Raw genomic sequence first — 24,323 nt, forward strand, 5'->3', positions numbered from 1 at the left:
TTCCTTTTAGTGTTAATGCCAAAGGGTATACTTTTCTAAAACAGCATCTATAAAGATACTGAATTTTTCATTCATGGTTGAGTTTTCTCACGTCACCAAACACATCTGCATTTGAGCCTTTTTTACCTCTCTTAAGCTACTGTTGTGAAAGAAAGTTATTTCTTCACTATTTAGCTATTTATCTCCATAATACTCAAGAGTGGAATTTAAAAAAATGGATAACATTACTCTTCCTGCTAAAAATTGGCAGATATCCCAGGGAAATGGTATATAGAATGAAATGAGCCTCTATAGGAAAAATGGCCTTTTCTTGTTTCTAATATTTTTCTTATTCTGTGCTATCTTTCAAATTAATCCATTTCTTTTGCGTGACTTCCTCAAGTGAGGGAGTAGTTAGAGCCTAAGCAATTGTACTTCCTTTCTCTGAACATAATCAGAATATCCTTCCATAATGCTCTGGATCTAAATATTTAAAAGCTCTTTCTTATGGACAGGAAGAAAAATATGTGACAAATGCCTGTGTTATAGATATCAACAGGTACAGAAAGATGGAATTTAAAATTTCTTTTATATCAGATTTTTAAAAAACCTAAAACTCTATTGAATGTCCATGCATATTTGAGAGTATAAACATAACATTATAAATCTTCACAGAGAAGAAGAAATAAAAGAGTCACATGCAGTATGTGGAATAATACGAATGTTCAGGAGCATACTAGGATCAGGACCAGAAGTATCTTAACATTGCAGATTACTGGATGTGGAGCCAAATATTTGATTTGGAGATTTGCTGCTGCTTTTTTTTTTTTTTTGTGGGACCCTCGCCGGTGGCCGGGGAACGAACTGGCGCTGCAGAGGCTGCGGGCAACCTCGCAGCCCAGCGCTCAACCACTGCGCCACGAGGGGAAGCCTGCTGCTGCCTGTGATTCTGGGCAAGTTACTGTGAGCTTCAGTGTCCATCTTTTTCTACACACTGATTTCAAAAACACTTCACAGGGTTCTTTTGAGGATTTGTGGAGGCAATACACACTCAGGCATTTTATAAATAGCAAAACACTCAACAAAAACAGGATGTATTCATTTTATTTTATTTTAAAGATTTTAGTTACTTTTGGTAGAAAAACTGGGGTGTAAGCCAGAGTTACAGGGGGTGAGAAGATTCACCAGCGACAGAGTGGGGAGCACAGTAGGCAGATCTACTGAAATACGCTGCTGAGGGGAGCAGTGAGTGAGACAGGAGAGGTCTGGTGGCACACGAGAGTCAGCTCCCAAACTCAGGCTGTTGCTGTGATAGTACTGAGACTTAACCCACAGACCACCAGGGAGGCTTAATAGGGTGAATTTAAGGATATTAATGGCCATTGCTTGGCTGAGGCTTGGACACGGAGCACTAGTCCTGATCACTAGGATCAGCACTGGTCCTGATCCTAGTATGCTCCTGAACATTTGTATTATTCCACATACTGCATGTGACTCTTTTATTTCTTCTTCTCTGTGAAGATTTATAATGTTATGTTTATACTCTCAAATATGCATGGACATTCAATAGAGTTTTAGGTTTTTTAAAAATCTGATATAAAAGGCTTGGACCCGGAGCACTGAGGGGCCAGCCACTTCAGTCACCTCTCATTTCTCTTGACCAATTATCAATGAGTTCTTGTGTAATTTTTCTTTTCCCTCTTCACTGACAAAACCTCCTCCCATTCTTTCCACAACATAAATTTCTATCATTCTTCCTTACGACTTCTGCATATACTTTGACCCTCCCCATGAAAACAGACCCTACATTCTGATATCTCTGTGTCTAATCACTTACTGGGACCATTCATGTCACCTCCCACAAAGCTGCCCATGGCTGTTGGCCCATATTCCCTGGCATGTGCGTGCCATTCTCCTGATATACAGGCTGGAGATTTCAATGACTGCAATCTAAGGTCACACAGGGGACGAGTGAAACCGGATCCGATCAATTGCTACATTTCTAGCTTGTGGAGAAATACTTCACTGTGTACTTAACAGCTTGTTATTTGTTCACAAGAATAAAAACAACAACCCCGAGTCCATCTTTGTGCAAACAGAGTTTTCCCAATGGTGACCCCTGAAAATCAGGGTGGCCAATGTGCTTTCTGTTTTCTTCACTAGATACACAGGCCTGTGCCACCTATTCTGAAAACCATTCTCATGACAATGGCTATTGTAGGTGAATCAGATGTTCCAGCATCAGGAAGAACAATTCCCCCTTTCTTCAATGCCTAGTAGGTATCTTCACAGAGAGATTCCAGGCTCAAGTTCTAAAGAGAAATTCACTTGCCCTTTCTTAGCTTTAGACTCCCTTGTGATTACTTGTTTCAAGATCCCTCTGGAAGGGAATATAACTATTTTGGTCTCTATTTCCTTAGTACCTTATGGAATACCTGGCACAAAGCAGGAACTCAGTGAATAAATGAGTGTAAGAATAAGTCTGTACACATGTGTATAAACTATACTGTTAATATTAACTATATAAAAATATTAAATACTATTCATATTTGTATGATTCCCATTCCTGGCTTCCATTTTGAAGATTATTTGAAGAAGTGTGAAAGGGTATTGCTTTAACTCCTTTTCAATTCATCAAAAGGGAGGCATCTTTGCAAGGGTTTTTGCAGAATGAAACCAGGACCACGATCACTCAGTTTCAGAGTTGCCTTGAAGTGCTGAAGTTGAACTGCTGCTTCCAACATTAGGCAGCTCCCCACTTTATGTTTCCCTGCCCGAGGCTTTGTTGCCCGACTCAACTCAGTCGGTTACCCCAGGCAGCCAGAATGTGATCCTAGCTCCCAGTGACTGTCCTATGGAAGGCTATGGTTCTCAGTTCTGGCTACCGGTTACAATTATTGGGGAGTTTTTAACACATTCTGAAGTCCCAACCTAAGAGAAATGGATTTAACTGGGCTGGGGTGGGGGTTGGATCTGGGTGTGTTTTCAGATCTCTCCTGGTGGAGAACCTGGAACATGGGGGCATTCAGCTCAATCTTCTCATGGAGGTGTGATTGTGAAACACCAAAGACTTGTTTGTTTTGAATCTAATGATTAATCTAAGAATGCACACAAGTTCCCCGAATCAGGAAATCCCACTTCTCTCTAATTTATAAGCAACTTCACAAAATGTCATTTACGAACATGGCTGTACCACTTTGCCAAGAGGCAAGGCTCATTGAAAGTGACAGAGGACTGTTTTTAATGTTTATATAACTAAATTTGGGTTTTTAAAATAAAGGGTTTTGTAAGTATTAGCGGCTCAGCTGGTGATGGCATTCACCTTAGTCATCACGATTTTCTTGCCCACTGACCTGGGCTAAAACCAAAATAGATTAGGACAGAAAAATGAATTAGGTGAGGCTCTTTTCAGCGCTAAAATTAGGTACAAGTATCTGGAAGAGCTCAAACAGTTTAGTGTTAAAATATGACAATTAAATTAAACACAAAGATTATTCTAAGTTGATTTCAGAAAGAAAAAAAGTGCAAGGGAAGGGCCCCCCTCTTCTCCCCCTGGTGCAGTTTGCCTGTTCCTTCCTGTCTCTTCTCTCCTTCACGTGTGACCCCGGGCCTGACCTGCTTGCTCTGGCTATTCTAATGAAATTCCTTGAGACTTAACCCACAGACCACCAGGGAGGCTTAATAGGGTGAATTTAAGGATATTAATGGCCATTGCTTGGCTGAGGCTTGGCATTCTTGGGTAATGAATCAAGGTGCTCCTGAATGTTCATTCAAATCTTGTACTTTTTTTTTTTTTGAGGGGGAGGGGGCAAAATAGAAGAAGGAAGTCACCAAGTTTAAATGAGAAGTCACCAAGGTTTTAAATGAGAAATTTATCAATTCTGTTTTTCTTTTCTCCCTGGCAAATATATTTCAGATTATTTCGTGAGATTGGAATAAATTATGCCTCAGCAATATAAGTCACCTGACCACTTCGATGAACAGAATGGAAGCCAGAGGAGGCGAAGACTTCACTGAACCTGAGAACAACTCCATTTGACTTTAGCAGTTTCTGGTGGGTCTAAGAGTCTGTGGCTATTTTGAGTCAACATTATGAGTCTACAGCAAATGCTTGGCACACAAGGTGGCTACTCTGGCATTCACATCCTGGCAGGGTGGACATTCAGGGAGAAACACCACGGGAAGGCCAGTAATGCTCTGCCTTTGCTGTCTGTCTCCTAAAAGTGATTGGCAAGTGCCCTTTCCTGGAGGGGAGTACTGGTAGAGAGGTCATTGGGGATGGCTCAGAAGGTGGGCAAATAACTAAACTCCCAAGACAAGGAATTCAAAATGGCAGGAAAAGGACTCTGAACACCCTCCCTATCAGATATGAACAGCACCATCCAGTCTTAGTATTTGATTTCTGCAGTTTCTGGCTGGATAGGAGCTCTGATGGTTGTGGCTATACATTTATAGATGTTTGCAAAATAGGCGATAAGGTGATTCTCAGCAGTTGTTCCCATGGCACTAAAACGTTTGAAAAGTAAGGTCTCAAAATTCAATAGGATTAGGTCAGTAACACAGTCCATTTCCCTCACAATAGCTGGCATACACAGACCTCTTCTAAGAAGGAAATGTGTTGTGGGGCCATTCTTATCAACACCAAGCCCTGAAGGAATAGCAAAAAAAGAGCAGAAAGAGCTAGAGTGCAATAAAAAATCCAAAGCAATGAAAAGCATAAGTGAAAGACATTCAAGGATGGGTTCTATTGTGTAGATGAGTTCTCTAGTTTTGGGAAGTGAGAGAGATGAAAAATAATATTTCCAAACCTTGAGAGGTAACTTGTTCCCTTTCTCTTCACATTCTAATTTCTGTATGGTATGTTTTCTATGTTAACTAGGGTTGCTGAGAAGTCAAGGTCCTTTAAGCTCACAGTGGTATATTAGAGTTTTTTCAAGGGAAGAAAGATAGCACAAATACAAATTGGTATTCCATCATAAATAGACTAACACCTAACTTCTTTTGAGTGATAATATTATTTCCCTGGTCCTGTTGAACGTGCTTAAGTTTAAAACTCACAATCTTATGTAATAGGTGCCATTGTTCCCCCATTTCACTGAAAGGAGGCAGAGGCACAGAGAAGTCAAATAAGCTGCCCAGGACACCTGGCTATTGAGTTTTGAGGTCTGACCACACTGCATCACATTGTGTCCATCCGTATGTCAAATGCAGTTTGGAAAGGTCCTCTTTGACAGGTGTGTACAGTCAACAGGATCCCAGCAAGAATAAAAGAGAAGAAAACCTTGTCAGCCACCTGAAAACAACCTCTTTATATGTTATTATATCAGGTCACTTCCTTCCCTTAACCCTCCTGTGGTCCCACTACTGTGGAATATATTCCAAGTTCATGAGCCGACCAGCTTCCAAGTTCTCTGCCTGATCTTTCTGTATCTTGAGCTGTAGCCACTCAGGAGCATTTCTAGTACATGGCACTTCCTGTTTCACTCTCTCTTTTTCCATTCCCACCATCCTCTTGCCAAGTCGCACGGCCTCTCTGCTGAATTACCAAGGTATGTCCTTTTCAGTCTCCCCCCAGCCCCAACCTGTTCTCTACAATCTAGCCAGAGCTTATCACTTAAAAACATCATTTTCTATCTCTTTCCAAACCTTTCATGGGGTTTCCACTGCTCTTTGAGTAAAATCCTAATTATTTAATGAGACATACTCGGGCCTGTGCATCCCTACCTGGATTCAGCTTATGCTATTGCAGGTACCAACCCCCCACCAGATCGCCTCATGGATCCCCTACCAGGAGCCCTCTGTCCACATATGCTTCATTTCAAGTACTTGACACTCCCCCAAGGCAAGTTTTCCAAGGCTCAAGAGTGATGGCTTCCTGTTTCTTTCCCTGATTACCATCAGCCTGGGGCCAGTCTGCTCAGTGGTCTGTGCATCTGGCTCTTTCCATGGATGTCACAGAGTTTCTCTGTGCCCTGTGGTCTCAAGCCTTGTTTGCTTTGCTCATTCATGTGCCTTTCTCAGCTACAGTGGGAGTTAGCATGTGCTACCCACATTCACAGCTAACACTTGGCCAGTGTGTGCCAAGAATTCTGTAAGATATGGTTAGTGATACAAAGGTGAGTAATAGGGCCTCCCTGGTGGCACAAGGTGTTAAGATGTAACCTATGAAGCAATCCGCAGCCACTGCAGCACGAGTTCGATCCCCGGCCAGGGAGCTACCCACATGGCGCAGCAGACCTCTCCTGACTTGCCCACTGTTTCCCTTAGCAGTGTACTTCAGTAGATCTGCCTGTTCTGTTCCCCACTCTGTCTCTGGTGAATCCTCTCACCACCCCCCACACCTCTGGCCTGTACCCCAGTTCTTGTATGCATCAATAAATACATCTTTTTTTTAAAAAAGGTGAGTAATAGATATAGTAATAGATTCAGTAATAGCTACACTTTCAAGAAGTGTCTAGTTGTGTAAGATAGATATAAGGTAAGAATGTTCTCTACTCTTATGTGTAGGTGTCCTAAGCCATCTGAACTTCAAGCTGAAATATGCACACACGTGAGGACACAGGGAAATCTTCCAAGGGGTGAATGAGTGGTTTTTGAAAGGGTTAATTTCTAGATATTTGAGTTCTATATGGACCTGCCAAAACTGCTCTCCCTGGACTCCATGGCCTTGCTCCACTTGATGACACCCTCACTCATCTCTAATATTGCTCTGGGGCACTGCCCAAGTGGAAAAACCTCCAGGTCTGATACAAGGAATGGAATGAAATACTGACTTCAAAATCCCCCAGGGCATCCTGGCTTCCCTGTCTAAAACATTTCTGTTAAGAGTAAAATCTGGTGTTGGAAATGGGGTGCTTTGATTCATGCTGGGATGCTCTGAATTCACAACGCCTGAAACAGTACAGGCTGGTAACACTTTTTATTTTAAATAAAACTGGAATGTTCTGTGGGATCACCAAGTTTTCTTGGATAAAGCGTATGGGTGCAAATGCCATGTGTTTACTCCTAGGTTTGGTATGCTTTATTCCGTAAAGCAGTTAAAATGTTTTTACCCATATCATAAAATAATTATTGTAATTATATAAATCCTTATTTTATTTTAGAAAAATACTTAATATTTTCTATCTCTTATTTACAAATAAACTTAGGTAAACCTACGATGAAAATTTGAGAAGCAACTTAAAATGTTCAAATGGGGTACATAAATTTTTCAAACTCATTTTGGGGCTATGAAAGCAGAATTGCTTGGAGACCAGGGTTAGTAAGTAGTGTATGAGCATGACTATGGTCAAGTATCTCGAAGAAATTACATCTAACTAGTAAAAAGGCAGCAGGACTATGGAAGATGCATCACCTGCCAGCGGCCTCAAAGGAAGGATGATCTGACTTTGCTGAGTAGGGCTCGGCGGGGGGGCTGGTCCCCTGGTGCCACATAATTTGAGAAGCAACTTAAAATGTTCAAATGGGGTACATAAATTTTTCAAACTCATTTTGGGGCTATGAAAGCAGAATTGCTTGGAGACCAGGGTTAGTAAGTAGTGTATGAGCATGACTATGGTCAAGTATCTCGAAGAAATTACATCTAACTAGTAAAAAGGCAGCAGGACTATGGAAGATGCATCACCTGCCAGCGGCCTCAAAGGAAGGATGATCTGACTTTGCTGAGTAGGGCTCGGCGGGGGGGCTGGTCCCCTGGTGCCACATCTACTAGGAGCAACTCAACATCAGCTCAGTTGGAAAGGGGACACACAAGAAGCCTCTTGTGAGAAAATGTAAAATTTTTATAAAACTTGTAGATTCAGTTTTAATGAGTAGAAGAAGACATTAAAAAATACAACTAGGAAGAAATCTTTTTGATAGAAAGCTTGGGCAAATTAGAGGGAGAAGGGATAAGAAGTGTTTAGTTGTCTGAGCAGACTCTGGGGGAGACACATGAGCTGCAGAGGAGGTTTTAAGAGGTTTGGGCTCAGACGGTGTGTGATGAGGGGTCTGTGGTCCTGAGGAAGGAACAAAGGGAGAGGGGAACTGGGGGAGGTGGCCACATGGGTCCAAATCTGAGGCCAAAAGGTCAAAAGGTCAAGTCCAAAGACTGCTGCTGAGATCCTGTAGAAGCAGATGGTCAGTGTCCACTCTATTGAACAAAAATTGCCAAGAAACAAGAAGACATTGAATCTGAGCAGTAAAGAACAGTAACTAAAGGGATCATGCTTTATATTGATTACTGAGACAGAAACAAAATGAAATATTTAAAAGTTTAGATATATTGAAAATGTAAAAATGGTATTTTTAAAATATTTTTTATTTTTGCATAGAAGAATTGGGGAGTAGACCAGGGGTGTAGGGGGTGAGGGATTCACCAGAGACAGAGAGGGGAGCAGAACATGCAAATCTACTGAAATACACTGCAGAGGGGAGCAGCAACCAGAGAGGTGAGGTCTGTGCGCCATATGTGGGTTAGCTGCCTGGCTAGGGATTGAACTCAGGCCATAGTGGTGATAGCGCTGAGACTTAACCTCTAGGCCACCAGGGAAGCCCTAAAATAACACTTTGAGGAAGACTCCCTGGGCATCCAAATGGCCAGTGGAGATCAGCACAGCTGCCCAAGCAGCAAGGTCTGCAGTTTCAAGAACAGCAGCAGCAAGCACTGATTCTGTTCCAGTAGCACATGGAGTCTGCAGGTAGGAAGGTCAGAGCAATCCCAGGGAGGGTGACAGTCATCTCTGGCCTCGCACAGTTGACATACCCAAGGCTCCAAGCACAGAGATAAGGCTCAGGCGGACTTCTGGGCCTTGGGCCAGGCTGGCTCAGAAACCAGTAGGTCATGGGTGCGCTTGCATTCGAATCAGACTGGGAAAGACCAGGAGTGCCCTTGGAAGGTGGATTTGGATAAAACTGAGCCAGGACCCCTGCTGTCCCTTACTGGTTCAGCACAGGGGCTAGGGGTTCTGGGCTGGAAAGTGAGGGGCAGCCAGGAAAAGGACTGAAGAGGATAGTGGACAATTAATTAAATGAGGCACCACATCAATAATCCCACCCGGTCCAGGTGCGGCAAAAATTACACTTCCCCTTCTGTGGACTGTCTGCAATTGTGGTTTCCATTTTAATTTGAGAAACTGGCTTAGGGAGACTAAGGGGCTTTGAAGCTGTGATGCCAACTCAGGTCAATCAGCTATCAGCTGTACTTTTCTCATTTCACAATGACCTGAACAACAGACCAGGGACCTGCTTTGCTCATGTCTTTTCTCTAACTACACGATGTGATGTGAAGGGAAACCTGAGTCCTGACGCTGGCCTGGCTGGGACTTAGGTTACGTTCTTTGTCACTCAGTTCACTCCATCAGAACAGAAGATGACTGAAGGTGGGATATTTTATGTGGAAAAAGATGAGCCTGGGGTTTATCATTTACTTTAAAGCTCTTGCTCATAAATAAAAATGACCCTAAATTTCTGATCCATCATTGTTATTGTTGCTACTGGCGATAATCTAGAATAGTATTAAGAAGTCACTTATGCAACATTCAGAGCATAGATGTCTGTTCAGTGATTTCTGAGTAAGTTTATATCACAAAACTTTATGTGGTTTTTCAATTGGCTACTTCCACAGTACTTACATCTGTAATTTTACATTTAGTAGCTTTTCATTTTTGCAAGAGTAAAATGGAAAAGTTAAAATATGCCACCATGCTTTACCGACTGAATCCTCTTCGTGTGTCACAAAGGTAATAACAATGACACAGAAAACTGTTGGTTTCTACATTAATATTCCTTTACAACATTTATTTGATAGGAACATTTGCTCTCCCTTGGGGCTACTTATGCCGAAATTGTGGAATTTTTATGAATAATTTTTGGCATCAGCTGCAGAAAAAAGAAAGCCAAAGTTGAGGCAGCTGGGTGCAGGGGATGCGGTCTGCTCTTTCTCGAATTGCTAACAATCTTTCCCCACCATTATCATTTAAAACAAACAAAAATCAATTAATAAATTGGAAGCAAACATTGAGATTTTTTTCTATCATGGGGAAAACCTGGGAAAACTTTAGTTAACCTAAATTTAAAATATAACTGGCAGGGTGTTAAAATAGCAATTTCTAAGGGTAACTCTCATGTGAAACACCCTTTATATACAGAATTACAGGGTTAGAAATGTTCAACAGTCCATTGGAATTTTACCTTCGTGACAGTAAAAGAGGAGAAAATAGACATGGGAGCTATAATAAAATATACCTTTTTAGAAGTAGTGTCAAAAGCATGACTTAAATAGTGATGTTAAATAGTGTTTTTGGTTAATAAATTTCAATTTTCCACACACAATTACAAATCCCTTCTCTCCTGGAAGAGATGCTCCTAGTGTGTGAGTCTTTCCCTTCCAAGGCTTTCTCTGCTGTGTAGGTACTTGCCGATTGCCCCTATGTCTTTTAAATTGGCCCACAGGTGTGTGCTCTTTTTACACCTAAAAAGAGTCATAGATTTTCTATATCCATGATTAACATTTCTCCAGAATACATAATCTACATGTTGATGTTTACATTTCACTCCTACTATTCCTTAATATTTTCCTTCCAGGCTGAAATAAGAATGTGTGCCAACATTAAATGTACAAATCTGCCTGCCTTTCTCTAGATAATTACTTTTATGGAATATTGGTTTCTAGGTGTATTACTAGAACATATGAAATGCTGATTGAACACCAAAGGTCATGTCAGATTGAAGTAAGAGAAATTGGCATAAACCAAACACTAATGAACAAGTTACAATAAGATTCTAAAATGCCTGGGAAATCTCTCCTTTTAGGATCAGTTGAAGGAGACTTCAACCATTGTCTTCTCTTTGGTTAACAATCTGACTTTCATCTAACTTATTAAAAATAATCATGAGATATTTATAAACAAAGATAATAATAAGGTAAGTATTATTTAATGTTTTTCTTTCTAAGAAATACAAGGAATTTAGGATTTTTAATTCCAATTTTCATCTTCCTATTTTTTGTACTGGTACTGTTTTTACCTTAGTTCCAATATCAATCCATCCTACCACAGTCGTATTATGTCATTTCCGTCAAAAATTTTACATACTTCCATATTTTTACAGTAGTTTTTTTTTACTTTTTTTTGAACTAGGAAAGTTTAGACATTTCCACCCAACTATGTCCACGTCAGCAAAATCTGATAAGGAACTTTTTTTTAAGTAAACTGAAAACAAAATAACTCAAGTATTCTGAGCACTTTCTTCCTTAACCCTACCTCAAGTTTTAAGATCTTTAAACATGAAAATAAATGAAAACAGTGGCTATGAGACCTAAGTTTGTCATAATATTTTAAAATGTAAATAAGCTCCCCATTTGGTGAAGGTAAACCTGTATTTTAATCAATATGAATGAACATGAAAAGTGCTATACATGTTGCTAGTATAAAAATACCACTAATTCATTTTTTATATTGATCTTGCACCCAGCAACTTTGCTGGACTTTCTTATTAGTTCTAATACATTATAATTTCTCTTGGTATTTATAAATTATTTTGTCTTTTTCAATTATGTCCTCATTTTCCCCCCATGTCTTATTGTATTATGATGCCCAATAGAAGATGATAATGGGAAATATTGCTATATAACTTAAATTTCTACTGTATTTAAAATTTTTTAACTTTTAATTTTGAGATACTTGTAAATTCACATGTATTTATAAGAAACACTACAGAAAGATTCTATATACCCTTCCCCCAACTCCAATTATATACCTATCTCTCACCTTGCCTATTTTTTAAAAATTCTGGCATCTTAACTCAATGCCAAAGCGTTCTTCAAAGTGGTACAACTGTTCTAAATGTTCAGAAAACATAGGAAAAATACATCTATTTGTAAAATAGAATCACAATAAGATTGGTCTGATTGTGTGGCTAGAAAAATTATTTTGGATACTTGCTAACAAATTACTGGTGAGAATTATTAATATCTTTTTTACTGCCCCTGTGTGAATAATGAGGCTTTGGGTATGGGTCATGGTGGGAATTTGCTGCATGTAATGGAAGCCACGGGCGCAGTTACTTACTAGCACAGTATCTACTGAAATATTTCACTGGGTATCCTTACTCTTTTTGAAGAAAACAACTATGACGCTGCTGTTATCACTTTAAAAAAGAGCAATCATTACTTAAAATCATTGAACACTCATTATCCATTGATGGCACTTCTTTTTCAAAGCTGACATGGAATGCTTGGAGGACATGTACATTTCCTGGGACTCTACTATGTGGAATTGATCTCAAAAGTGGCCTGGGGGAATTCCTTTCAGTTTAATCCTACCCCTTCCCCTGCCTTCCTGCTGTAGATGGTGACTGTCCCATTTTAGGTATCTGGTCAACCTCTGGCCTCACCTACCATAAGATACAGAAGTGGGTCAAGAGCACACATCTTTCGCTTTGTCTCACTTTTACTTCCCCCTTCTTCAACTCTGTCATTATTATTCTCTTTCCCAGAAGATCATTTCTCAGTCTTATTTTGTTCTCCAGTGATTTCTTAGCCTTTCAAAGCTTCTTTCTAAAACATCCTCATGTAATTCTTTTCTTAGAAATTGGTTGAGATGAAGCCTGTTGGGAGAGAACTTGTCTGAGCTTTGGAATTAAGCTGTTTTTACATACACATGGTGCAACTTTCTTTAAGTGTGCCTCAAGGAAGCCTTCAGAACACCAAGACTGGAGTCCTTTGCTGTTAGCAAACCTGCTTAGTTTCTGTAAGACCTCAAAAATTGAAGGAAAATGTTTTTCCTAGCTTATAACAGAACCATTGTTTTTTTGACCATGTTTGTCTTTTGTTTAAAACTTAGTAACAAGGATGATAATCTTGGTACTTTGAAGGAGTATGAAGGATGTGGGTGAAAATGTAGCACTCTTCTTTGATACAGCCTTTTGAGAGGAGGCATCAAAAGGTATAGAATGTGTTAGCATTTATGAAAACTGAATACACTATTAGGTTGAAGCAGGAACTGCCTATTTTCTTTGGAGAGATACATCTTCTGGAATCCATAGGATCATAATGATAATGAGAGAATTATGGCTAATATTTATTGGGAGGTTGCCTGCAGTATTGTTTCTGAGACTATATAGTTCACCTCTAGATTGTACACTTTAACTCCTCTAGTCTATTGCCTCTTGGAGATGGAAAAAGTCTTGCCTTAGTTACTAACATAAAACATGTTTGTATATGGAAGGAATTATACAGCAAATTTCAAAGATTTGATTTGTGACCATGTTACATAAGCAAAAAAATATTTATGAATAAAACCTATAATAGAGTCTCTTAGCACAACTTGCTCTTGGAACTGAAGTGTTCCAAAGCATTTCTGGAAACCCCATCTACCTAAATGAACCATTACTTAGATTTTGTTCTTTTTGGATTATATTCAGCCTTTTGCTAGAATCATGCCTCCCTGGCAGTTACATAAACATTTTCCACTTGCCACAGTACCACTGTGAATGGGAATGCAAAGGCTGTTATTATTTTTGACATGGAAAGCAGAATGATAAAGGCAGACAAATCAGATGTGAGTGATGGGGTAAAGATTAGGCCTCCAAAGAGAATCTCTTATATAGAAAAGAATAAAAGGGCTGGTAGGCAGTGTTGGCAACAATTTGCTCTATGATACAGAGATAGAGGCACTGCTACTGCAGGGACCTTGGGCCCCTGATCCTGGGACAGGTTATATGGCAATCGTGCATGAAGAGCTGGGAAGAGGTACGCAAGAAAGTGTTTGTAGACTCAGAAGGGAGGAACATGACAGATGTTCACACCATGAGAGCCTCCTGCTGTCTGAGTCACAGAGCATTCATCAGGCCTGTCTCCAAAGAGAACCCTCATAAAGTCATCCTGAGTACTTGTTCCAGCTGGAAAGAAAGAAACAGAGGGAAGACAATCAAGGAGAGCAAAATAAAAAAGATTGGCAGACTTCAGAATGGAGGGGTTTGGTGACCCAAAGGATCCGCCTGCCTTCTGTCAAGGAGAAGCAAAGCAAAGGGAAGAATTTATATTCACATGCTTCAGGGGCCACTGCCAGAGAAATAAAAGCTTTCATTAGTCTCTATCTTCATTAATTAAGTTTTTCTCAGTACACAAGTGGGATCCACTTTTATTTAAGAAAAAAAGAGAATACATCTAAGAAGTGGATGAAACAGACATGAATTGACTCCCTAGACATAGTCAGTGTAGGCAATCTCTTATTTTCAATGGGAGAGCAGGACATGCATCAGAAAATTTCCAGAAGCATCCCTTTGAATGAGAAGTTATGAAAAAGAAGTAACTTACAATGGCCAGAAACTTTCTAAAGTGTTTTCTATCTTGACAAACTTGTCCAAACTGTGTATGATGAAAAAACCTGGTCACCTCCTTCACTAAGGAAGTCAGAGGTGGGGGTCTTAGATCTGCATTGGGTCTCATTTTTTAACTTGCTCAATGGGGTAAGGAGAGGGAAGAAAAATAGCCTAAAGTAGACCCCAAATCTGGTATTGCAACAAAATCACAAATTAGTAACAACTGGTTGTTTGTCTAACACTCACTCTGTTTAATTTCTGAGGTCCTGAATGTCTTCCCGACCTATATCGAGTCACTTATAGGCACTTATAAAGTGCACAGAAATATTTTTTCAATTTTGAACTGACTACAGCAAAAAGGAATGGCTTGACTTTGCAAGGATCCATGGCAATGGAGGCCTAGTGAAGCTAGTACCAGGGAATTATGTGGGTATTTAACTACAGTTCTGTCCTTTCAAAAGGCTGAATCTGAAAGATGTGACCTTGTATTTTTTCATCTTTGTTGAATGGCACCCCTTAAGAGAACAGAAATACATTAAGTTTCTCCTAAATTGAGCAATGCACACTCACTTACGAATCTTTTTCCATATAGTTTGCAAGTCATTTTGCATAGATGGCTCATTTGAACTTATATGAATGAAGGTCACTTAAATCAGTTTGTGCTTTAAGTTTCAAGTGTTTCACTTACAAGTTGGACTTATATATTTTAGAAGTTTCTACCAGCTCTACATTTAATTTTCTACTTTAAATAAGGAATACCTCTAAAGTGCTTATGCTAAGAAATCTAAAGCTGGGTAACTTGCTTGACAATGGGCATCATTTGTCTTCAATTTATTCTGTACCAGTTGCATTACTTTAGCAATATATTTCTGCTATGGCATCTATGGCAACATGGCTGCATGTTACCTAATATGATATATTTGGGGTTTCATCTCTTTATTAACAACCTGTCTTTCAACATTCTTGCTGCTAATGTGCAAGCTTAGAGGAAGCACTGGGAGGAGAGAGGTCTATGTGCTGATGGTAGTAATTGGCTAATTGGCCAGTACTTGAAAATAATCTGATGAGGAGAAACTACTGTTTCAAAGTGGGTTTGTGCGTAAGCTGTTAATTTCAATTGTTCATTTTCCTTTGGAAGGGTGAAGATGGAGATTAGAATGCAGGTGAGCCTGCCTGGAGAACGTGGCCTGGGTATCAGGATCATCTGAATCTCAAGAGCGGTCACTTGTTGGCCTGTGTGTAAATCATACTGCCTCAAAGCCTCCCTGTTTAACTTTGGAAGCCAGAGAATACTTCGCTTTACCAGGCGATATTTTTAAATCAATCTCAAACAGGATATAGAAAGTGAATCTAAACATAACCTACAACACACTGACAATGTGGGAATAACTTAGCTGGGAAGCACAAGTCAGTGTCAGATGATGTAGAATCCCTACTTGAAGTGTAAGCCTCACTGCTGCTTGGAGGAATAAAAACAAAACTTGTTTACTGAAGGCTTAGCTTTTGATTGATTTTTTTTTCTTTCAGTTCTACTGAAAAATAATTTCAGTGTTCATCTCCATCTGGAGGCCAGAATGCAGGAGACAAAAGCTTCTTTGTAGGGTATGTGGAACTTGCACTGATATTCTGACAAGTCTGGTACAGGAATGACTGGCTGGGAAAGTTAAGCATCCTATTCTAAGCACTATTATTTCCTGCTTCAGAGACCTGAAGAGGAATTGTGAGCTGAGAAAACATAAGCCATATTTATCTTTTTGAAAATCCACATTTAAAGAGGGTCACACCATAAAGAGTCTGAATAAAATGTAGAAGGAAAACAGATAAACAACAAATAGAAGGAAGTCACAGAACAAAGGAAGTAAGTATAGCCAAACTACAGGAGATCAGCCTACAGTCACTAACTATAGGGAATCACACAGTAAAGGTGGACCTCTGTGGGGTAGTTGAAGTTCTGGAGGATCTTTATGTTATAAACCTTCACTCCCAACATTTTTGATTATTTTCACTAAAAGTTTACTCCTAGATCACAGATTAAAGTTTGTTTTTTTTTTTTAATTTTTATATTCCCCATACAACTGCAACCCCAATTTTGACCCCAATCCCTTCTCCCCCCCACAAAGAGTGTCTCTGGTTCACAGTTGTTTATTGATTTTGATTTTTTTCTTTCTTATAGTTATTCTTTTTCCTGGTCCATATTTAGGTTTTCTAGATTTGTGTTACGAATGAGACCATCTGGTATTTTTCTTTTTCTTTCAGGCTTATTTCGCTGAGCATGATCCCTTCCAGCTCCATCCTTGTTGCTGCAAATTGCATGCGTTTATCTTTTTTGAATGCTGAGTAATATTCCATTCTCCAAAGAGGAAATACAAATGGCCACCAGACATACGAAAAAATGTTCAACGTCACTTGCAATCAGGGAACTGCAAATCAAAACTGCAATTAGATACCATCTCATACCAGTGAGAATGGCACATATTAAAAAAAAAAAACTAGCAACAAAAAATGTTGGCAAGGATGTGGAGAAAAAGGAACTCTCCTGCACTGCTGGTGGGAGTGCAAACTGGTCCAACCACTATGGAGAGCTGTGTGGAGATTTCTGGACCTACTAAACATAGAGCAATTCCACTCCTAGGTATTTACCCAAAGGACACAGAAACATTAATTCCAAAGAGCACCTGCACCCCTGTGTTTATAGCAGCACAATTTATAATAGCTAAGCTTTGGAAATAACCCAAATGCCCAAAAATAGATGACTGGATCAAGATGTGGTACAGATTACAGAATATTTTTTATGTTTCTCTTTTTTAAGTTATCAACAAATTATAATTATGGATAAATAAAGCTGATGATACAAGATGTTCATGGGAGGGGACTATGCACAAATTGGGATAGTGTAGAGATAAGCAAATTTCTTTTGGCAAGATGGACTAGCTCCAACAGTGCCTCAATTTACTGAAATGTCTAAAGAAAAAGTGTTCATAAAATAGGAGTTGCCCAGTCCTTCACTTAGAATAGAAGTAATGGTAAGTGTTGAGATATTGATTCCAAAATCCACAACAGGATATAACTTTTCTGCCTGGCTGGAATATTCTACTGCCTACTCAGAAACACCAAGATATTCACTCACTCACTCACTCACTCACTCACTCACTCACTCACTCACTCACTCTTGCATTCTCATCTCCTTTGTGCTAGCTCTCTGCCTAGCCATTGGTAGATACTTCTGATGCCAGGTCATGATGTAACCACTGCTGGGGCATTTTTCTCTATAGCTGGTCTACAGGGCAGGATGCCCTTACTGGGTGGAGGGTGGTTCTGTCCGACAGACATTGATGGTTCTCACTGTAATAACTATCTGGTTTCTGATTTTCTTTATCAATTCCTGTGGTCTGTCCTAGCATGCCTTGGTATCCTGAAATGTAACACTGAGAAATTGGGTTCTGGGCATAAAAAGTGTTGTGCTTTAATTCTAGATTGTTAAAATCTACACATTTAATTCCTCTTAAGTGTAGGTACCTTGAAAAGCACTTTATTTCCTTTTTACTGTGTTGTGCTAATTTGATAGGAGTGGCTACCAGGAGTTTGTTTTTTTTTTTTTAAGATTTATTTATTTTTATACAAGAGCTGGGGTACAAGCCAGAGGGGCAGGAGTGTGAGAGGATTCACCAGAGACAGAGAGGGGAGCATAACGGGCAGATGGACTGAAACACACTGCTGAGGGGAGCAGCAGGTGAGGCAGGAGAGGTCTGCCGCACCATGTGGGTATCTCCTTGGCCGGCCGGGACTTGAACCTGCACTGCAGAGGCTGTGGACAGCCTCACAACACTGCGCTCAACCTGCTGCACCACTGGGGAGGCCCCCTGGAGTTTTTATCTTGCCATGGGCCGTCTCTGTTCATTACGATCAGCATTAACTCTACCCAGCACCCTTGTGGAGCCTTGAACAAGGGGATCTCCAAACAGGTGCCCAGATGGGAATAGGTACAGGGTAACTCTGCTGCACAGTTTCATCTATCAAGACACCCAAGACAATTTTAATCAAAAGGGATTTTCAAATATGATTGTGACACAGAAAATATGCTTTTTTGGAGGAGGATTGTAACTTACAAGGAAGGGATTAGATCCTAGATTCATTTTGTAATAGTTGCATGATTTTTGAGGAGAGCACTCTCTAAAGTCACACAGAGCCTCTTCTCAAGGGCTTAAACACCTAAGGGGGAAAGCACACAGCACGCCTATCCTGATGTTGCAGCTAAGCTGCTGCTACGCATTAGTTCAGTTTTCAACTTTTGCTGGTTCCCATGGGTCTCAAGTCTTCTCTTCAAAAAAAAGAAATTTCTTCTAATTAAGAAATGGTCAGAACAATTTACATTCCCATCAGCAGTGTAGGAATCTGCCCAAAGGGCAAAAAAACAACTAATTCGAAAAGAAACAGGCACTTCTATGTTTATTGCAGCACTATGTACAATAGCCAAAATATGGAAACAACCTAAATGCCCCAGAACAGATAAGCGGATCAAGAAGACATGGTATTATATACACAATGGACTACTACTCAGTGACCAAAAAAGATAAACTCATGCAATTTGTGGCAACATGGATGGAACTAGAAGGAATTATGCTAAGTGAAGCAAGTCAGAAGGAGAAAGATAAATATCGGATGGTTTCACGTACAGGTGGAATATAGAGATACTGAACAAAGGGTCAGGGAAAAACAAAACAAGCAAGCAGACCACAGATCTGAGGCATATGGCAGGGAAGGGGAGGAAAAGGGATCGAAACAGGGGAGGAAGAGCACAGGGGACTGTGGTGAACACAGTGCTATGGGGGTGGGCGGACTATGGGGACTACCTGTGAGGGGAGAATTAAAATACTGTCCAAGACTTAATAACGATGCAAGAAAGTACATATGTTTAATACAAAAAATAAATGAGATAAATGATATCTAAAGTGGTCAGAGGCTAGAAAGTGCATTATATTAGTTTTAGCACAAAGCCTGGTACCTAGCAGGCACTTAATATTTATTGGATAAATGGCCAAGTAAAAATGCTGACTTTTTGAAAAGAACAGTAGTCTATCAGCCCATACTACTACTACATAAAGCAAATGTATTTATTACATTTTATTAGATGAAGAGGAAACATTTAAAAAGCAAGTTTGTGACAGTATAATATACTTAATATTAGAATACGTATTTTAGCAACTTCATATAAGCAACTTCAATTATTAAATAAGATGAAAACTATCACTTCCTCACAGCCATTATTGTTTGAATTATTTGTTTCTATTCAGGATATTTTGTGCTTATTTTCTAACTGTTATCTTTTTTTCCAGGTTTCTATCCAGGATAATTCCACACCAATTAAGCATCTTAAACCATGTTTTTTACCACTATGTGGCTTAGAAATATCTTCCCTTTCTCCCTCCCTGCCTTTCTGCCTTCCATTAAATGACTCTTATTCAAAGCTTTTTAACAAGAGTCCTCATTTTACCTTCAGTTTTTTGTTCTTAGCTTCCCTAACTCAGAGGCTTTTTATCTGGGATCTATAGATTTTTCAGGCTGGATTTGGTAAGTCAATGAATGCCTGAATGTCTATGTAAAATATGTGTATGACTGAATTTTTCCTGAGAGATGAGCCCTTCCTGCAGGCGATCAAGAAGACCCAGGTGCCACAGGGGTGAAGACCCTTGTCACCCCATTCGGGTCCCTTTTGCTGGGGGGTCGTGCTCCTCCCCAACCTAGGCAGGACTTCTGTTTGGCTGATCCTCTGACGAGGGACCCTTCCTCCAAGGCTGGCTGGAGAACTGTCTCCCCCACAAATTCTCCACCCTTTCGCTGGCTCCTAGGAAATCCCAGCCAGGTGCTAAAGCTCCACCAGCAGCTGTGAGAGCCCCACAGATTTCACAATGCTCCGCCTGCTCCTCCGGAAGGAATTACAGGGTCCTTGCTAATTCTGTGCTTCTTTAACCCACAGATGAACTCAGCAATGAGGAAGAGGGACTGGGTGCTGGGTAAGCTGCGTCCATCACAGACGAAAGGCATTTTCTTCCATAATGGCCTCCTATTGTTTTTCCTAAGTTCACTAAAGCAGGACTTTTGAAGTTAGTTTTAAAAATAAAACAAAACAATAATAAAAAGAACACCTCTCCAGGGTCCCCTTGTTTGTGTATCACGTGGCTGGCAGGTGTTCTCCCAAATCATTTTGGAGGAGCAGTTCTAAATGTGTGTGGCTTCCTCCAGCTCATGGCTCAAGCAGTCTCTGCGGGGTATCTTTTAATTGTGATATATAGTCAGTTCTGGGCCACCTACCCACCTGCATACTCATTGGCCCCTTACTGCGAATCCCGCTTTAGAAATCCTAACTCTGCCCTGGCTTTGAGTACAAACATGCAGTAAGGACATGGCTTCCTCTCCTTTGCCCCCTGGTGTGGCAAATCACAACGCATGCATGTTACAAGTGTATTAATGGCTGCTCAGGCAGATGTGATGAAGTGAGCACTGGATCATCAATGTATTAACTGCCAGCGGAAAGAATTAAGTGGAGGGGAGACAGGAAGATAACCCAGAAAAAGCCACAGCTCTGGTTTGAAAATTCATTATTCAAATTTAAATTCATATGAAGACACATATGAAAAGGTTTGTGCAATCCAATGTTCAAAGCAGCATTTCTTCACAATTGCCAAGTCATGGGGCTAACCTAAATGCATATAGATAGATGACTGAATAAAGAAATTGTGGAATAGATAATCAATGGAATATTATTCAGCTACTAAAACAGATGAAATAGTGCCTTTTAGGACAAAAATGGATGGATCTTGAAGTGATTATGCTAAGTGAAATAAGTCAGAAAGTGAAAGACAATTACCAGATGGTTTCACTTACTTGTGGAATATAAATAAAACAAACTATCAAAATATAAAAAAAATAAGTCTTAGACTGTGAAAAATATTAGAGCAGTTCTGTATTTTTGGAGGAGTTCTGCTCCAAAACTCCCCCTCATTACGAGGAAAAAGAAAGGAGCAGGAAGGGGCAAGGGAAGGAAGGTGATTAGATATTGGCACTTGGACTTCGGTGGAGGGTGAGTGAAGCATGTGCACATATGAAGGTGTAATCCCAGAATTATATCATTGTGTAAACAATTGGAAAATCAATAAAGTTGGAAAAAAATAAAATTGAAATTAAAATTCATTCTTCATCCACCAATACATTTTGAGTCCCAGTAGCCACAGATGACCAGTGACTACCATTTTGGATAGCACACAAAATATTTCTACCATTGTAGAAAGTTCTATAATACTGCTCCATGTGGATAATACTCCAAGTTGGATAATACTGCTCCATGTGTTGGAAATTCTTCTCTCTGGCTACAACTGCTTTTTCTCCCAGCCAATGACTCACTAATTGAATCTGACCTCAATCCGTTAGCCCCTCTCTCTCCATGGGGTCCACTGAACACCTGTGACCCTGCCTGCAACCCTTGCCTTTCCAGCGGCGATTTTCTTGGCATCTTGGTTCCCTTGCTCCTTCACCTTCAGTTGGGCACCCCCCTGCTAATCTCTAATTACTAGCAGGTCACATCCTTTTGTTTTCCCAGATCCTGTTTCTGGGATAGAATTCATTACTAGAAACAATAATGAAATAATAAAGTGAAAAAAAATGTACACTCGAATACCCTAGACTTTTCTACTTCTCAGCACTCCCACAGCACTTATATTGATTCTCCAGCTTGACCCTAAGGATGATACCTCATGCCCCAAACCTCATCCCTCACGAACCTTACTTTCTACAGGTGACTCCTCATCGTCAGAGGAAAGACGGTATGAGAGCCATACCATCCACCACACCAGCGAGTTCCCTAGCTTTCTTTTTGTTTTCTCTAGCCAATACAATCTCCTGTTTCCTTCCAGATCTTTGTTCAGGATGTCTCTGCCATTGAGAAGTTCCCTTCTCGATCTCACTTCTTCCACAAAGCTGCTTTTGGATCATGCTGTTTGAAAGCAACCTCTCTGTTCTCTAAGTTTTCCTAACATTTTTTTCTGTACCTCTTATACAGGTTTTTAATTATCACTGTCAATGTACAGGTCACCACCCAGCTCCCCACTAAACCACAACTGATGTGAGAGGTGGTGCTTGCTGGATCCCTAGCAGCCAGCACAGGTCTCTGTGTACAGAGTATGCAAGACCTAGTTATTTAATGAATATATATATATATATATAAATAAATGTCAGATTAATTCTTAAGATAGACAAATTTAATTCATAACAAATTGAAGAACACATTTATTCTAACGATTTCAACATAAAGTTCTAACTAAATGACATGAACAGAACATCTGATGGGAAGACTCGGGAACATGTGTTAATGGCTAGAACTGCAATAAATATTGCTGGGCAGAGTGGGTATTGTTCTAAGGAAGGATGAAGTAGGTACAAATGATAGAGACTGGGCAAAGAACCAAAGAAAGACATCAAAACTGAAATAAACTTACCTTGTGTCGCAATATAATGATTCGGTCGATGATAACCCTAAAAGGAAATGAGAAACAGTATTTGACAAACTTAAAATCAATAAGCAGCACCGAAGTCATATGAGAGGTTTGCCAAAATGAATGCAAATATAAATACCGACAGCTACATTGCTTGGAAGTGAAATTAAAAGATCCAGGACCACTGAGTTCCTCTTAATAAGCAAAGATGCAAGCAAAGATGATGCTTGCACAAGGGGGTGTGTAAATTACTCACACGGTGGGGATGAGATGATGAATGAGCAATCCACACAAACCACTTAGGGATTCTCTCAAATCACATGGCCATGACTCCTATTACAGTGTAAACAGGTTGGGAATGTGGAGTAGAATTTCATTGTGTTTGGGATGCTATTAGCAACGTGCCAAGGCTTAAGACACATATTCCATTATATCAGATAGGCAGGTATATCTACAGTAATACTAAACATTATTCTTAAACACTGCTAGTACCATCACATGATGCTGTGGGGCCAGGGTCAGGAATTTAAAATGGTAGAAATTTTGCAAGACCTCTTCTTTTTACATCACCTTACAAGAAGGGGGAGAGATGAAAATGGAGACCAAAGAAGGAAGGGAGCAAAGCACATCGATATCTCAGAAAGATAAAGGAAACTTATAGAAAATTACACATGGGTGAGATATAATATCACAGTGGGTCTCAGTAATTTCTATTTCTATCCCCTGAGATGACCCAAAACACTGTGTCCAAAGTCAGCTGGAAAACAGAATAAAGAAACTTGGAGAGGAACTAGAGATCTCTAAAACAAGAAATACATGCAAGTCAGTTTTTTTTTTTTTTTTTTTGCTCTTAAACACAAGTCAATGATAATGAACAAAAGCAGCACATTCTTTTATACAACTGACATGCTGTCAGTCTCAAATTATGGAATCATGTCAGATATTAAATAGAATTAGATAATCACACTTTTTTTCTGGCTGAGAAACTCCACAAGGGCAAGACCCTGGTCTGACTAATTCACTATGTCAGTTCTAGCAAGGTGCTGGAAATAGCAGGGGCACATTTGATAAATAGTCCACACATGACCTAAGTGTGCTGCTGAGCACAGTGGTCATTTCTCAGCCTCATCTGCTTGATCTGTCAGTAGCTTGAACACAATTAGTACTGCCGAAATACTTTCTTCATTGCATTGCAGGATAAGGCACACCTGAATCTTTTCTTTTCTACCTTCCTGGCTACTCCTCATTTCTGTGTTGTTTCTTACCCTTCACCTTAATGTTGATATTGGAATGCCAAGTTCTTATATTCTTTCCTCTGTCTACACTCATTCCACCCAGTTTCATCCAATTTCATGGCCTTTAAACCATCTGTATATGATGGGCTGGGCTCTACATTCTTACTTTTAGCCTGGTCTTTTCCTTGAAATCTCGGTGTGGTATCAACCGCCTACTCAATATCTTCACTTGGGTGTCTAATATATATCGAAAGTTTGACACATCTAAAAAGGAACTCCTTGTGTCCTCTCTACCTCCTTCCCAATCTATTCCACCCACAGC

The 24,323-nt window shown here is 39.9% G+C and overlaps 1 protein-coding gene across 5 annotated transcripts in view; it reads right to left on the reverse strand.

Annotated features, from left to right (window-relative positions):
• The window catches only part of PTPRM (protein tyrosine phosphatase receptor type M), a gene marked incomplete at its 3' end in the record, with an annotated part of 796,072 nt that overhangs the window by 61,974 nt on the left and 709,775 nt on the right, over nt 1–24,323 (reverse strand). For all 5 annotated transcript variants that reach the window (XM_084252855.1, XM_084252854.1, XM_084252853.1 and 2 more), the window contains one exon: nt 22,770–22,806. In XM_084252855.1, coding sequence (XP_084108981.1) covers nt 22,770–22,806 — 37 coding nt within the window. The remainder of the gene's footprint in view (nt 1–22,769; nt 22,807–24,323) is intronic.

The sequence above is a fragment of the Talpa europaea genome (assembly GCF_964194135.1).
Source record: "Talpa europaea genome assembly, chromosome: 13".
Taxonomy (NCBI): domain Eukaryota; kingdom Metazoa; phylum Chordata; class Mammalia; order Eulipotyphla; family Talpidae; genus Talpa; species Talpa europaea.